The 13,114-nt window shown below is 41.5% G+C and overlaps 1 protein-coding gene across 4 annotated transcripts in view; it reads right to left on the minus strand.

Moving 5' to 3' along the window:
• Positions 1 to 4,533: 4,533 nt before the first annotated feature.
• Positions 4,534 to 13,114, minus strand: part of REXO5 (RNA exonuclease 5) — a 43,609-nt gene continuing 35,028 nt past the window's right edge. For all 4 annotated transcript variants that reach the window (XM_009196113.1, XM_003916627.2, XM_003916628.3 and 1 more), the window contains 5 exons: positions 10,196 to 10,288; positions 9,372 to 9,588; positions 8,979 to 9,166; positions 7,877 to 7,995; positions 4,534 to 4,802 (listed from right to left, as the gene is read on the minus strand). In XM_009196113.1, the coding sequence (XP_009194377.1) occupies positions 4,727 to 4,802; positions 7,877 to 7,995; positions 8,979 to 9,166; positions 9,372 to 9,588; positions 10,196 to 10,288 (693 nt within the window). In that variant the 3' untranslated portion in view covers positions 4,534 to 4,726. The remainder of the gene's footprint in view (positions 4,803 to 7,876; positions 7,996 to 8,978; positions 9,167 to 9,371; positions 9,589 to 10,195; positions 10,289 to 13,114) is intronic.

Here is a 13,114-nt window from a genome sequence, read left to right on the forward strand (position 1 = left end):
AAATTGGGGATGGGGGAAGAAGCTCAGACTAACGTGATCCCTGTGATTCCCATCTGCCTCTTAACACTCTAGATGTATGATGATTAGACCACTTAAGATCCTTAGCTTCCTTCCATTGTATTTTCTGCCTACTTGTTTACATTCAGGAAAGCTCTTGAGTGGTCATCTTACACATTTCTTTCATGGAGGCCCTGATGGCCTCCCCAAAGATTCCCAGCCTCATGTTGGTATTTTGTAAAAATAAATAAGTATGGTGGTAGGAGTAGGTGTACTTTTCAGTTGCAAAGGCTCTGGAAGTCATGTCTACATTCTCTGATTATGGAGAGGTTTCTGATATTTCCTCAATGAACTGGAACTCTTTCTCTTCCTCTGTCATTACGAAGGACAGGACCCGGTGGGGGCTGGAAGGAAATCTAAGGGGTGATGTTTTCCTCACTTAAAAAGTATGCCTCTAAAGCATTCCCCAGTTGGCTCGTGGGCTTGTTTCTTCTGTGCTTTGGCACTTCTGCCTTACGGAGCCCAGCCAGAGCCTTATAAATAGGTTTGGGGAATAAAGTGGAAGGATACTGACTTAGGGGCTTGTATAGAGCCTGGGCTCTTCAAAGTGCTGCCGTCACAGGCTGTATAGATTACAGCTAAAATCCAATTTTCAATTAGATGATGGGCAAACAACTTCACTTAGTTACCAGATGAGCTTAACTGCACATGGAATGCTTTCTAGCAAGAAAGGTGCACTGAAGGTAGTGCTCGGGGTCGGAGGAGTATGAAAGTTGCAACACTGGCTTCTTCCCTCCTTTCAAATCCAGTTGCTGAAGCACATGGCTGGATTGGCTCTGGGAGTCATCCTTCTAGCTCTCAGTTTTGACGTAGGTCAAAAAGGGTTAGTCTGCCTGATAAGATTAGGGAGCTTGCCTAACCTTTCCATTTCCTTTCCTTTATGTCAACTTCTGAGGATGCCCTGTCTTAAAAATATAAGGCTCCTACCTGAGTTTAATCTTCTGTCCAGTGTTCTGACCCTTATCCCATCTCTTGACTCAGGGGTGCTAAAAAAAGTCCTGGTGGAATGTAGCAGCACCAGTGCAGTCAGCAGCAAAGCATCTGAACTCTACAGTGTTTTGTAATCCATGCTGATGGGTACTCTCCATGGGCCCTGTGCTTATCTGGGGTGGTGCTGCTAAAACTGCTAGTACATTACAGAGCTATACAATAGTGTGGTACTACTACATGACAAGACAGCAGAAAACATGAATACTGGCCCTAGTATACACGTGGACTTATATGATAAAGGAGCCTCGTCCTTTATTGGGTAAGTAAAGCTAGATAATTGGGTAAAATTATCTAAATATTTGGGAGTAAGTTATTACATGCCAAAATAAATTCCAAGAAAAATAAGGCTATGACGTATAGACATTAAATCATTAGAAATATATAAACTTGTCATTGGATCCAGAGATCAGTCAGGGCTTTCTAAGCAGAAAAGCAAATAGAAGAAATCACAAAAGACTAAACATAAAATGATGTACCTTAAAAAGCAAACTAAAATTTTGTAATAGTTTATAAATGGACATTATAGTGAATCCATAAGGTGCTCTTAAATCAGTATGGAAAAGGACCTGGCTTCCCAACAGAAAAATGGCAAAGGATACGAACAACTCACTTAGGAAAAATAATTTACCAAAAAGCTTCTGGGGAAAAAAGCAGGATGCCAATCTAAAGGGTATTCAAATAAGTAGAATTAAATATACAATGAAAAACTTATATTGGCAAAAATTTGAAGCAAATCTATGCTAGTAAACAGTAAAAGCCTTTCTGGAGTTAAAAGCATGTGAGATTTCTTCCTAAAAAATCTCCAAGGATGTATGTGCAAGGATATCACCAGCAGCATCATTTGGAAACAACTTTAATGTCAACAAAAGGGACTGCTTTAGAAATTATGGCATACATCAATGTTAGAATGTTATACTCTGCTTTTGAATAATAGAATTTCTATCATCATGGAAAAAGTTGATCGATTATAAAATATTGGCAGTCATTGACCATTGATGGTGGGATCAGTTGTGATTTAAATTTTTCTGTATTTTTCAAATTTTCATTAATAGGTTTCCTTTATAATAGGGAAGAGGTTATTTACAGAAAGGGGGGCAAAAGGAAATGAACAACCCCACTATGGGCAAGGAGACCAGAAAATGGGAGTAATGTGTTCGAAGCCTAAACCATGAGTTCTGTAAAAGCCCTTGGAGTTGCTTTTCCTCCATAAGAAGCTGCTTCTCCAGCAGCTGCCTTGGCAGCTCTGCACTGGCTGCCTAGAAGGGTGTGGGAGGAAAAATGCACAAACGCACTTATGAATGGAATGTGTGTTTTGCAAGAGGCCAAGTTGGCAGCTTTGGCTTCCAAAAGGTGGAGCATCAGGCGAAAGAACAGAGTGTGCAGACTGAAGTCTCAGAGGCCTTGTAGTGCAGGCCCATCTCTGCAGAGTTCTGGAGTTGGATCCCTGGGGAAACCTCCAGCCCTACCCTTTCTCCTAAGAAAAAGATGGCCTTGGCTATTCTTGGGAGCAAGTGGAGTGCTCTTGGTACAGGGAGATAATCCTTAGTAAAATAGCATGTCATTTATTCAGCACTCAATCTTGACTTTTCCTAGTTTAATCCTCATAACCTTATGAAGTACTAATTTCCCCCATTTTAAAGGTGAGGAAACAGGCCCAGAGAGGGAAAATAATTCACACATAGTGCATTACTGTGTCATTTTCCACAAATGTCTCAATAATCAAAAGTAGTTATTTCCTCATTTTACACAGCTGTGGAAATAGCCTCAAATGAGGTTAAGTGACTTGCCCCAAAATACTCAGGTGTGTGTGGGAGGTGAAGCTCCAACCCAGGCCTGTTCATATTCAAGGCAGGCACTTAATTTGTCTCTGAAGACTTCAACCTCAAGAGGTAAACAGCAGCTAAGCTCTCACAGCTTTGGCGCTCAGCTGGGCAGGAAGGAACCCAACAACACCTGTCAGCTTCAAGTTCTCAGGGCCTTGCAGCAGAAGTTGGCAGTTCACCTAGGGAACTTTCCTCCTGATGAAGGGACTTGAATCAAGTTGCAGTGTCTGACCCCAAGTCAAGCTCTTCAGTTCTGGTTCCATATAGGGTCAGATCTTACAGAAGCTACATTTAAACTTTCATATAGGACCAGATCTTATGAAGCTACATTTACAGGAAACACTGCTCCAACTGCCCAACCCTAAGAGTTAATTTTAAGTAGAATTATCTTTTTCTTCTTTTCTTCTCCTGACAGCAGCTGTTAAGAATTATTTTCCAATTATAAAAGCAATGTATGTTGAATGTTTAAGAAAAAAATCGAGTCTACAACAGAAAAGCATTTGTTAAAACCTAATTTGTCAATGCCACTAGCCATAGATAAATACTGTTAACATTTTGGCATATAGCCTTGCAGGTTTTGTTAGAAGCCTATGTATAACTTTGTATATTTTCTCCTACAAAAGTGGACTCAAACTACATGCTATTCTGTATCCCTCAAAAGTGGACTCAAACTACATGCTATTCTGTATCCCTCCAGACTTCATACAACAAATAATATACAGTACTGTGAATACATAATCTCACTAATCTGTAATCCTCTGGGATACATACCATTATTCCAGACACAGAAATGTTAAGTAATTTATTCAAGTTCACACAGCTAATGATTTAAAAAGCTGGGATTCAAAGTCAAGCATTCTGGAGCTAGAGGTCTACTTCCTCTTCTTGAAGATCTCTTTCACTGAAGATTTTACTCTCTCACACACACACACTTTAGAACTGGCTACCTATAACTCCATTGTAATAACCCTGTGATATCTCCTTCATTACATGTTTTTGTGTAACGATCCTAGTACCCTAGGACAATGCTGTAGAATTACAGGGTCTCAGTGTATGGAGCAATTTACGAGGTTTTTGGGTATGATACATACTGTATGCCAGGTTCATCTTTTCTGGAGGGCAGTTAATATCTCTACTAGTTTTGGAATTGGGTGCCTATGCCCCATGTCCTTTCCAACACAGATTGTTACCAGTTTGAGAGTTGATTAAAACGGCTTTTACTGAATTTCAAGTTTCCAGTTCCTAGGGGGAGAGATGGTGTGATGGAGGCACCTACTGGTGAAGGGTGGCACTGCAGTCATGTTCTGAAGGGAAGGATTCCTAAACGTGGAATGGAAGGGGTTTCCAGGGCTGCTTAAAAAAACTAAAAGAATCTTCCACTCCACTGCCTGGTGGACTTGCCAGATTTTTCAGTTCAGCCTATCATTGCCCTTCAATTTTATAAGAGCTGTCAATAAGAAAACAGTTTAAAGAAATTTGCTTCACAGACATTACAACTTTGACAAATTGTCTAATTGGCTGGTTTTCTGCAGAGCAGTCAGTCCTCTTGGTTTCCTTACCAGAATATACCACGTAATAGGGGTGCTACATGGAGTGAGTACCTGCTACCACGCCTATGCACATAAACTCAATGACACAAAGAAACAGTCTGTGGACACCCCCATACTATGCTTGAACTTTAGGCATTTATTGAAAACTTATACATGCCATATAAACAAACTAAACTCTTAGCTGCTATACCAAGTTTCCACAAAAGCTGTCTGCTGGTTGGAGAGACTACAGCCTGACCACATTCTTTGCCATTGCCTACAAGGCGTAAGAAATGGCACATGGAAACATGGCAGGCCGACTCATGATCACAGGCCTGAGATGGTGCTTTCTTCTTCCTCTTTTATTCCCATCAGTCCTAGGCCAGAGAGTGAACCATGAGTGCTGCAATAAATAAGAAACAAAGGTAGGTTTTTATCCATAAGGTTGAATGAATGGCTATTAATGCCTAGTTAGAGAAGATGTTTTTCCAAGTACGTGTGTGTGTGCCATGGGGCAAGGGCAGGAAGGTTTATGGAAAGCTGCCTGCTGAAGATAGTTTAATGGAAAAAGCACTGATGAGTCTCAGAGGTCTAGATTCAAATCCTACCTTTACCAATTAGGAGATATGAGGCATATCTATAAAACTATGAAATATTTAAATTACTATCTCACAGGGATTTTGGTGAAGACTATCGGCAATAGCAAACATACACTGAGCACTTACTACATGCCAAGAATTGTTCTAAGCACTTGTCTCATTTAATCCTCAAAACAGCTCACTGATGTAGGTACAAGTGTTATCCTCATTTAAAAAATAAACAAGCTCATAGACATTATATGACTTGCTCAAGTCACAGAACTGTTAAGTGACAGAACCAGGATATCAATAATAGCAATCTGTCATTAGAGCCCTTACAAGTTGCTGTTAAAGCGTCTTAGTCTTTGTTCATTCCATACTTTTGTAGCACCTGCTAGGTGCCGGGGGCTGTTTAAAAAACATTACAAAACATTAACTTATTTAATAATGTTTGTTGTAAAAAACCTGGCATGGTGCTTTGAATTTAGGAGCCATTTATTAGTTCCCTGCCACCTTGTAATTCATATTCATGGAACTGGGTTAGAGTTGAGGAGCTCTCTGAGGCAAAGCAGGTAGAAATGAGGAAAGACAAACAGAGAATCTGTCTCCACCTGATGTCTGAACTTAAACATTCAAACACTAGACTTTTGTGTATGGAGAACTAGAGCTTTGAGGGCAGGAGAGTTGCTTTGGAGTCAGACACACCATCAGGGTACAAGTCCTGACTATGCACTTACTAGCTATGTGACCCTAGGAAAATTGCTTAATCTGAGACTTTTTCTCCACTTGTTAAATAAAGATTCTAACAACCTCAACTAAAAATGCATATAAAGGTATTTAGCACAGTACCTGGGTTTGATAAATTACTGTTGTTTTCAATATTAATTTAAGAAGCTACCAAAAATGTAAGGATTAAGAGCTGCATCAAGACCCCAGCCTAAGGAAACCTTCTATTGTTTTTGCTATTCCTTTTTTCCCGATGTTTCCCAAGAGTATCTGCTGCCATCACGGACACAGCTGCACAAACAAGGCCCAGAGAAGTCAGTCACACAGCAAGCCTCCACAGCTTGAGGAAATGCATGCTACTGCTGCTGAGTTTGATCAGTATGTCCACAGAAATCAGAATGTGACTTTTAAAGGACAGGAGTAGTTTAGGTTCTTCACCACAGGATTTGCTGCTTCCAGAGGGGCTTAATTCTCCTAAATTGTCAAACAAACTCAGACAAAGACTGAGGATCTTTGTCTCAGTCACAACTTAAGTGTTTTTGCTCCCTGACCCCAGCACTTCCTCCTCTGGCTTCACCCTCTGTGGAACATCCAGGAAGAACAATGATTTGGGCTACTCTTGACTTAGTTTACCTAAACAATGGTGGACTGCAATTTAAGTATTCTACGTGGGAACATGAAAACCCAGTCCACCTACCACCATAACACTGCCCCTGAGGAGCTACCTAAGGACAAGTCTCTCTGTTCCCCAGAGCCCACATCTTAACCAAAAAGCTTTTACTGGCAACTTGTGGTCACTTTCTACCCTGTTCCTATTAGCTTACCCACAAGCCTGTTTAAAGTATGTTGGTCTAAGATGTTTTTTTCCCTCTCAATGTAAACACCTAATACTTGTTTCTGCTTTTCAGAGAAAGCAGTTCTTTCAACCTACCCAGTAGGTAGACCATCTCCCTAATGGCCCTCAGATGCATGTTACAATAACTTTATGCTAGGAAATGAATTTCTGATCCAGCTTCAAGGCCAGAGGTATTCATGCTCTTATCAACTCCTAGAATGTCAGAATTTTTTTTTTTTTCTTTTTTTGAGACAAGAGTCTCAGTCTGTAGCCCAGGCTGGAGTACAGTGGCGCAATTTCAGCTCACTGCAACCTCTGCCTCCTGGGTTCAAGTGATTCTTGTGCCTCAGCCTCCCAAGTAGTTGGGATCACAGGCACACAACACCAAACCTGGCTGTTTGGTTTTTTTTTGCTTTTTTGTATTTTTGGTAGAGACGGGGTCTTGTCATGTTGCCTAGTCTGGTCTTGAACTCCTGAGCTCAAGTGATCTGCTCGCCTTGGCCTCCCAAAGTGCTAGGATTATAGGCATGAGCCACTGTACCTAGCCAGATGTCAGAATCTCAAGGAACTTTTTAAAATTAACACAATCCAAGGTTTTCAGACTGTTCAAAAAAGCTACCATCTTTCCCTCCCTCCCCCAATATACACTCATTCATTTAGCTGCCCACTCACTCATTCCAAAACTGCCCGTCTCTATGCTTTAAGATTTAATATTGGTTTTTCTTTAAAGAAAGGGTTTACAATTAAAAGGGTTTGAAAATCAATTGATTTATTCCAAATCCCTCATGTTACTGAAAGGAAATTGAGATCTATAGCGGGGAAGTAGCTTGGCCACTTGTCAGAGGAGACAGGTGATAAAGCTGGAACTAGACTCAGAGTCCTGCTCCAGTATTTCTCAGGCTTAGAATCAGCAAACCAGGCCCTGTTATCTCTTAAAACAGAGGTGTCAATGGAGAAAAAGGTACAGAAGGCAGGAACACATTCCTCATATGCGGGGAGGTTACACCTAAGCCTAGGGCTTGTTCTGAGACTTTACTTTTTTTACTCAAGTGGGGTTAGCAGCTACTTCTTTCTCCAGAGAGGAGTAAGAAGGACATAAGACCCCTGGTTTTAACTGGGGATAAGTTATCTCCCTGAGGGACCAATATATGTAGTTATACAAGAGCATATAAATGTGAAATGGGAATACAATGCCTATCTTTTAGAACTGTGAGAATTAAAGAGGTGATTCATGTAAGTCCTCATTATGGACCTAAACATCAGCAAAAGGCTTTTTCTCTAAGAACAGCTGAAATCCAGGGGACAGAGTCCTGAAGGGATACCCTTTCCAGTCCATACCTCTTGGTTCCTGGCAGCAGGATGAGGCAGAGAGTGCCTGGGCACAAGCTGTTGTAGAGCTTTCCAATCTTCCGGCCCCAGCGCCAGGCTGCTATCTTTGGGTGGTCCAGTTTCAGAGTCTGGGATCAAAGCCACGTGTCAATACTCAGCCAGAACACTCTCTCGTTACCTATGGAAGGACTGCAACACTCTTCCTCTGGGTCTAAGGCTATGGGATTCCAGTAAAGGTTCCAGACAAATCCCTTGTCTAACACGGGAGCCCACACTGCAGGTTCTCTGCTGACCCAGCATCCCCAGGCCTCCAAGTTGGTTTCAGACTTCCTCAGGGGAGGACGGCTACTATCCTTTCCTCCAGATGGGTCTTCTAAGACCCCAAGCTAGGGGAGCCACATTGCTAATGAGGGGTCTAGTCTGGCTTCTGCCATTAAGTCTCTTTGTGACCTTGGGCAAGTGACTTACCAACTCTAGCCCCTACATTTCATCTGCTAAGTATGAGAGATTAGACTAAGACAGGGTTTCCCAAGCTTCAGCCATTCACCTTCTACCTCCACTCTTCTGCTTGTATATCCCTCTAACATTTTTCCATAAAGTGAGTTAATTTCTTCCTTAGCCTTGTCTAACTAATACCATCCACAAAATCATAGTCTCAATGTAGTTGTTGTATACTTTAACAAGTATTAGCAAAACAAGTCCATTCAGATGTCTTAGCTATAATAAAAAGACAAATCCATAATCATAAAAGTGAAAACAAAACAAAAAAAAGACCATCTATGACAACCACAATTTATCTTGTGTATGTACCACACTTTGGGAAACCCTAGACTAGATCACTGAATAATTATCCAGCTCTCTGGCTTCCTGCCTTGGTCCCTCAAAGTCCCTTGGAGATCTGGAAGACTAAAAACCTAAGTTTAGCAGGTATGGAGGGGGCAAAAGTATGAGAGATCTGGGAGAAAAGGAGATGTGGCCAGGACTGGAAGAAGCTGGAGAGTGAAATAAGACTGAGGGCCAGAGTAGAAAAAAAAAGAAAAAGATTAAAGGATTAAGTGTCACTGAGCAGGACTCTCCTGACATCTTCTCCAAGAAACCTTCACTCACTCACCTGCAAGGCCTCCTGTTCAAAAGGGGGAGGTACAACACGAAGCCCTGCGGGCCTTCTTGATTCAGATGGTAAGCCTCTGAGCCAGGCATGGAGGTGCCTGGGGGTTAGAGCATGCCTGCCTTTCAGCTTCCAGTCCTTGCCTGTGAGAATGTTGAGGGCCCGCTGGGCACTGCCAAAACTTTTGAATTCTGAAAGCAAGAACCCCCATCTTGTTATTAAGGGCCGAGAAAGTTGATCCCATCCAAGCTGCCTGGCCAGGGCCATAGGAGAAGGACAGAATCAGGAACTGCTGCCCTGGTCCAGCCCAGGAGGTGAATCTTCCCTTCTCTGACCTCATGTTATTACCATCCCCAGTTTCCTTCCCCAAAGCTACATTCGACAGCATAGACTTACTTAGGAAACAGTATTTTTTCTGCTTTCCATTTTTAAGATCTTTAGGCAAGATCACAGCTTCCAGGCCAAGAAAGAGGCGGGGCTCCTGCAACAGCTGTTCTTTGAAGGTTTCACTCACTCCAAACAGATATATAGAGCCTTGGTTTTCAGAATCTCCTTCCAGCTCATTCACGAGGGTCTCACAATCAAGTGTGAGCTCTGTCACAGGCCTCTGCACCTAACCAAGGAAAGTTGATGTTAGTGGTAGAAAATCAATTTAATCCTCAGGCCTGTTGGATACTAGCAAGTTTTTGCCATTACTAATAACTTCATTTTTCAGTTTCCTACACTTTTTCAGTTTCTTTCCTTTTCTGTAAAAGGAAACTAAAGATAACTGTCTCACAGAATTATGTTAGAGACTTAATTGATAAATACATACATATTTTCATGTAAACATATTCTCTTCAGTTTCCTGCCACCCACCCTTAATGAAATTCTGTTTATGTGCACAAGAAACTTCAAAATACCATCATTTGATCTCCCTGAAAGGTGAAGAAAAGGGCAACTGCAAAGAACCAACCAGAATAAACCACTGGGGACTTAAGTAGTAATAAAGAATGCAAGGAAGCCCCAAATCTATCACAGGATGATTTCTGACACAAATGGAAGCTGTTATATCTTCAGTCACTGCCAGCAGGAGAATGTCAGACTTGGCTGAAGACTTTCCATAACAAAGTCTTATGCCTGGGCCTCCTAAGGGTGTTTGCTACATGTCCTGGGGCACTATACATATAGGCTGTGGTAGGCTAGACCCGAGCAAAGGGAGCTTTCTCTTATCACCCTACCTTGATGCAGGTACCATCTACCAGAATACCATCCAAGGACTCTATGGCCAGCTGGGCTGCTTCTAGGACTTCATACTGTATACAGAGATGAGGCTGCAGAAAGACCAAGATTTCCTCACCATTGCTTTCCAGCTCAAACTGCTAAAGAAGGGGCTGGGGAAAGGATTCAAACTACAGTGGCCAAAGCCACCAGAATGGATGCCTTTGCTGCGCTGGGTTACACAGGTATTGATTGTAAACTGTCAACTTTAAATGGGATCACTAAAGTTCAGGAACTAGCTTTCAGACAATAACTAACTTTTGTCATTTAAAATGCAACTACCCGGCCGGGCGCGGTGGCTCAAGCCTGTAATCCCAGCACTTTGGGAGGCCGAGACGGGCAGATCACGAGGTCAGGAGATCGAGACCATCCTGGCTAACACGGTGAAACCCCGTCTCTACTAAAAAATACAAAAAACTAGCCAGGCGAGGTGGCGGGCGCCTGTAGTCCCAGCTACTCCGGAGGCTGAGGCAGGAGAATGGCGTGAACCCGGGAGGCGGAGCTTGCAGTGAGCCGAGATCTGGCCACTGCACTCCAGCCTGGGTGACAGAGCGAGACTCCGTCTCAAAAAAAAAAATAAAAATAAATAAATAAATAAATAAATAAATAAAAAATGCAACTACCCAATAGGCTTTTCATAATATTTATTATGCATCACTAAAGTCATCACTGCAAGTCATGGGCAGAGATTCCCATTTGTCTGTCTTTTAGCTAAACTTTATAAGCTTGGGAAGGATAAGTTCATCCACTGGATAGGCTACATCTTCAAATGGTCTGCTTTTCTGTTTGGTAACTCGGAGTAAGTAAATCTTTGTGATTATCTGAGCCACAGCATCAATATGGAGATAAAAGCCTTCCCATAGGAAAGTTTCATGACACTGGACATGGCAAGGGTTTCTTGAATATGACATCAAAGGCAGGCAACAAAATTAAAAATAGACAAATTAGACTTCATAAAAATTAAAACCTTTTGTACATCAAAGGACACTAACAGCAGTGTCAAAAAGCAACCCACAGAATGGAGAAATAGTTGCAATCACCTATCTAATAAAAGATTAATATCCAGAATGTACAGAGAACTCTTACAATTCAACAATAAAAAACCCAAACAACCTGATTTAAAAATGGGCAAACATTGCAGAGTAGCTGGAACTGAAAAAAATAAATTAGAAAAAAAAAGGGCAAACAAGTGAATAGACATTGCTGTAAAAAATGTACAAATTGCCTACGACACTCAGCATCACTAATCATTAGGGAAATGCAAATCAAACCCAAATGAGATACCATTTCACATCCATTAGGAAGGCTATTATTAAATAAAATAGAAAACAAGTGTCAGTGAAGATGCAGATAAGTTGGAACCTTTGTTCTTTGCTGGTAGGAATGTAAAATGGTATAGCCACTGTGGAAAACAGGATAATGATTCCTCAAAAAAGTAAACACAGAATTACTATTTGATCCATCAGTTCCACTTCTGGGTATATGCCCAGAAGAACTGAAAGCAGGGACTTGAACAGATATTATGTACAACCATGTTCATAGCAGCATTATTCATGATAGTCAAAGGTAGAAACAACCCAGAGTCAGGCACGCCTGTAATCCCAGGATTTTGGGAGGCCGAGGTGGGCAGATCTCTTGAGTCAGGAGTTCAAGATCAGCCTGGGCAACACAGAGAGACCCTGTCTTACAAAAAACTAGCCGGGCATGGTGGTGCACGCCTGTGGTCCCAGCTACTCAGGAGGCTGGGAGGTGGGAGGATTGCTTGAGCCCAGGAAGTCGAGGCTGTAGTAAGCTGTGATCACGCCACTGAACTCCAGCCTGGGTGAGCAAGATCCTATCTCAAAAAAAAAAAAAAAAAAAAGGTAGAAACAACCCAAATGTCCATCAACAAATAGATAACCAAAATGTGGTATATACATGAAATGGAATATTATTTTGCCATGAAAATGAAATTCTGATACATGCTGCAACATGAATGAACCTTGAAGACATTCTAAATGAAATAAAACAGACACAACAGGACAAATACTATATGATTTCACTTATGTGAGGTATACAGAGTAGTCAAATTCATAAAGACAGAAAGTAAAACAATGGCTGGGGGAAGGGGTAATAGGAAATTATTGCTTAATAGGAAATTTCAGTTTGGGATGATGAAAAAGTTCTGGAGATAGATGGTGGTGATAGCTACACAATGTCAATGTACTGAATGCCACTTAAAAATGGTTAAAAAGGTACATTTTATGTTATATGTATTTTACCCGCCACCCCCGCAACCAAAAAAAGGCACCAAGAGAAAGACTTAGGAAGATGTTATAGTCCCTTGCTATATTCTCATCCCCCAATCCATCTTCTCAGGGACAATCTTTGTATTTCTATTTTTAGTCATAGAAAAGCCATTAATAAAAGATTTAGAAGCTGTGTGCAGTGGCTCACACCTGTAATCCCAGCTCTTTGGGAGGTGGATCACTTGAGGTCAGGAGTTCGTGACCAGCCTAGCCAATATGGTGAAACCCCGTCTCTACTAAAAATACAAAAATTAGCCAGGCGTGGGGGTGCAAACCTGTAGTCCCAGCTACTTGGGAGGCACAAGAAATCATTTGAACTGGAGGGAAGAGGCTGTGGTGAGCCAAAATGGCACCACTGCACTCCAGCCTGGGCCTCTGTGTCAAAAAAAAAAAAAAAAATTAAAAAATTTAGAGACAGCACATTTAAAAATATCTAGGATCCTGCACTTACATCACTTTAGAAGTATTTTTACTTCACTTTCATACATAGTAATACACCAGTTAATAGTTACCTAGTTCCGAATTCTAAAGGAACAATATATTTACAGTAAAGTCTTCCCCTAATCCCATTAACTAGCTGCCTAATTCTTC

This window comes from Papio anubis, chromosome 18, assembly GCF_008728515.1.
Source record: "Papio anubis isolate 15944 chromosome 18, Panubis1.0, whole genome shotgun sequence".
Classification (NCBI taxonomy): domain Eukaryota; kingdom Metazoa; phylum Chordata; class Mammalia; order Primates; family Cercopithecidae; genus Papio; species Papio anubis.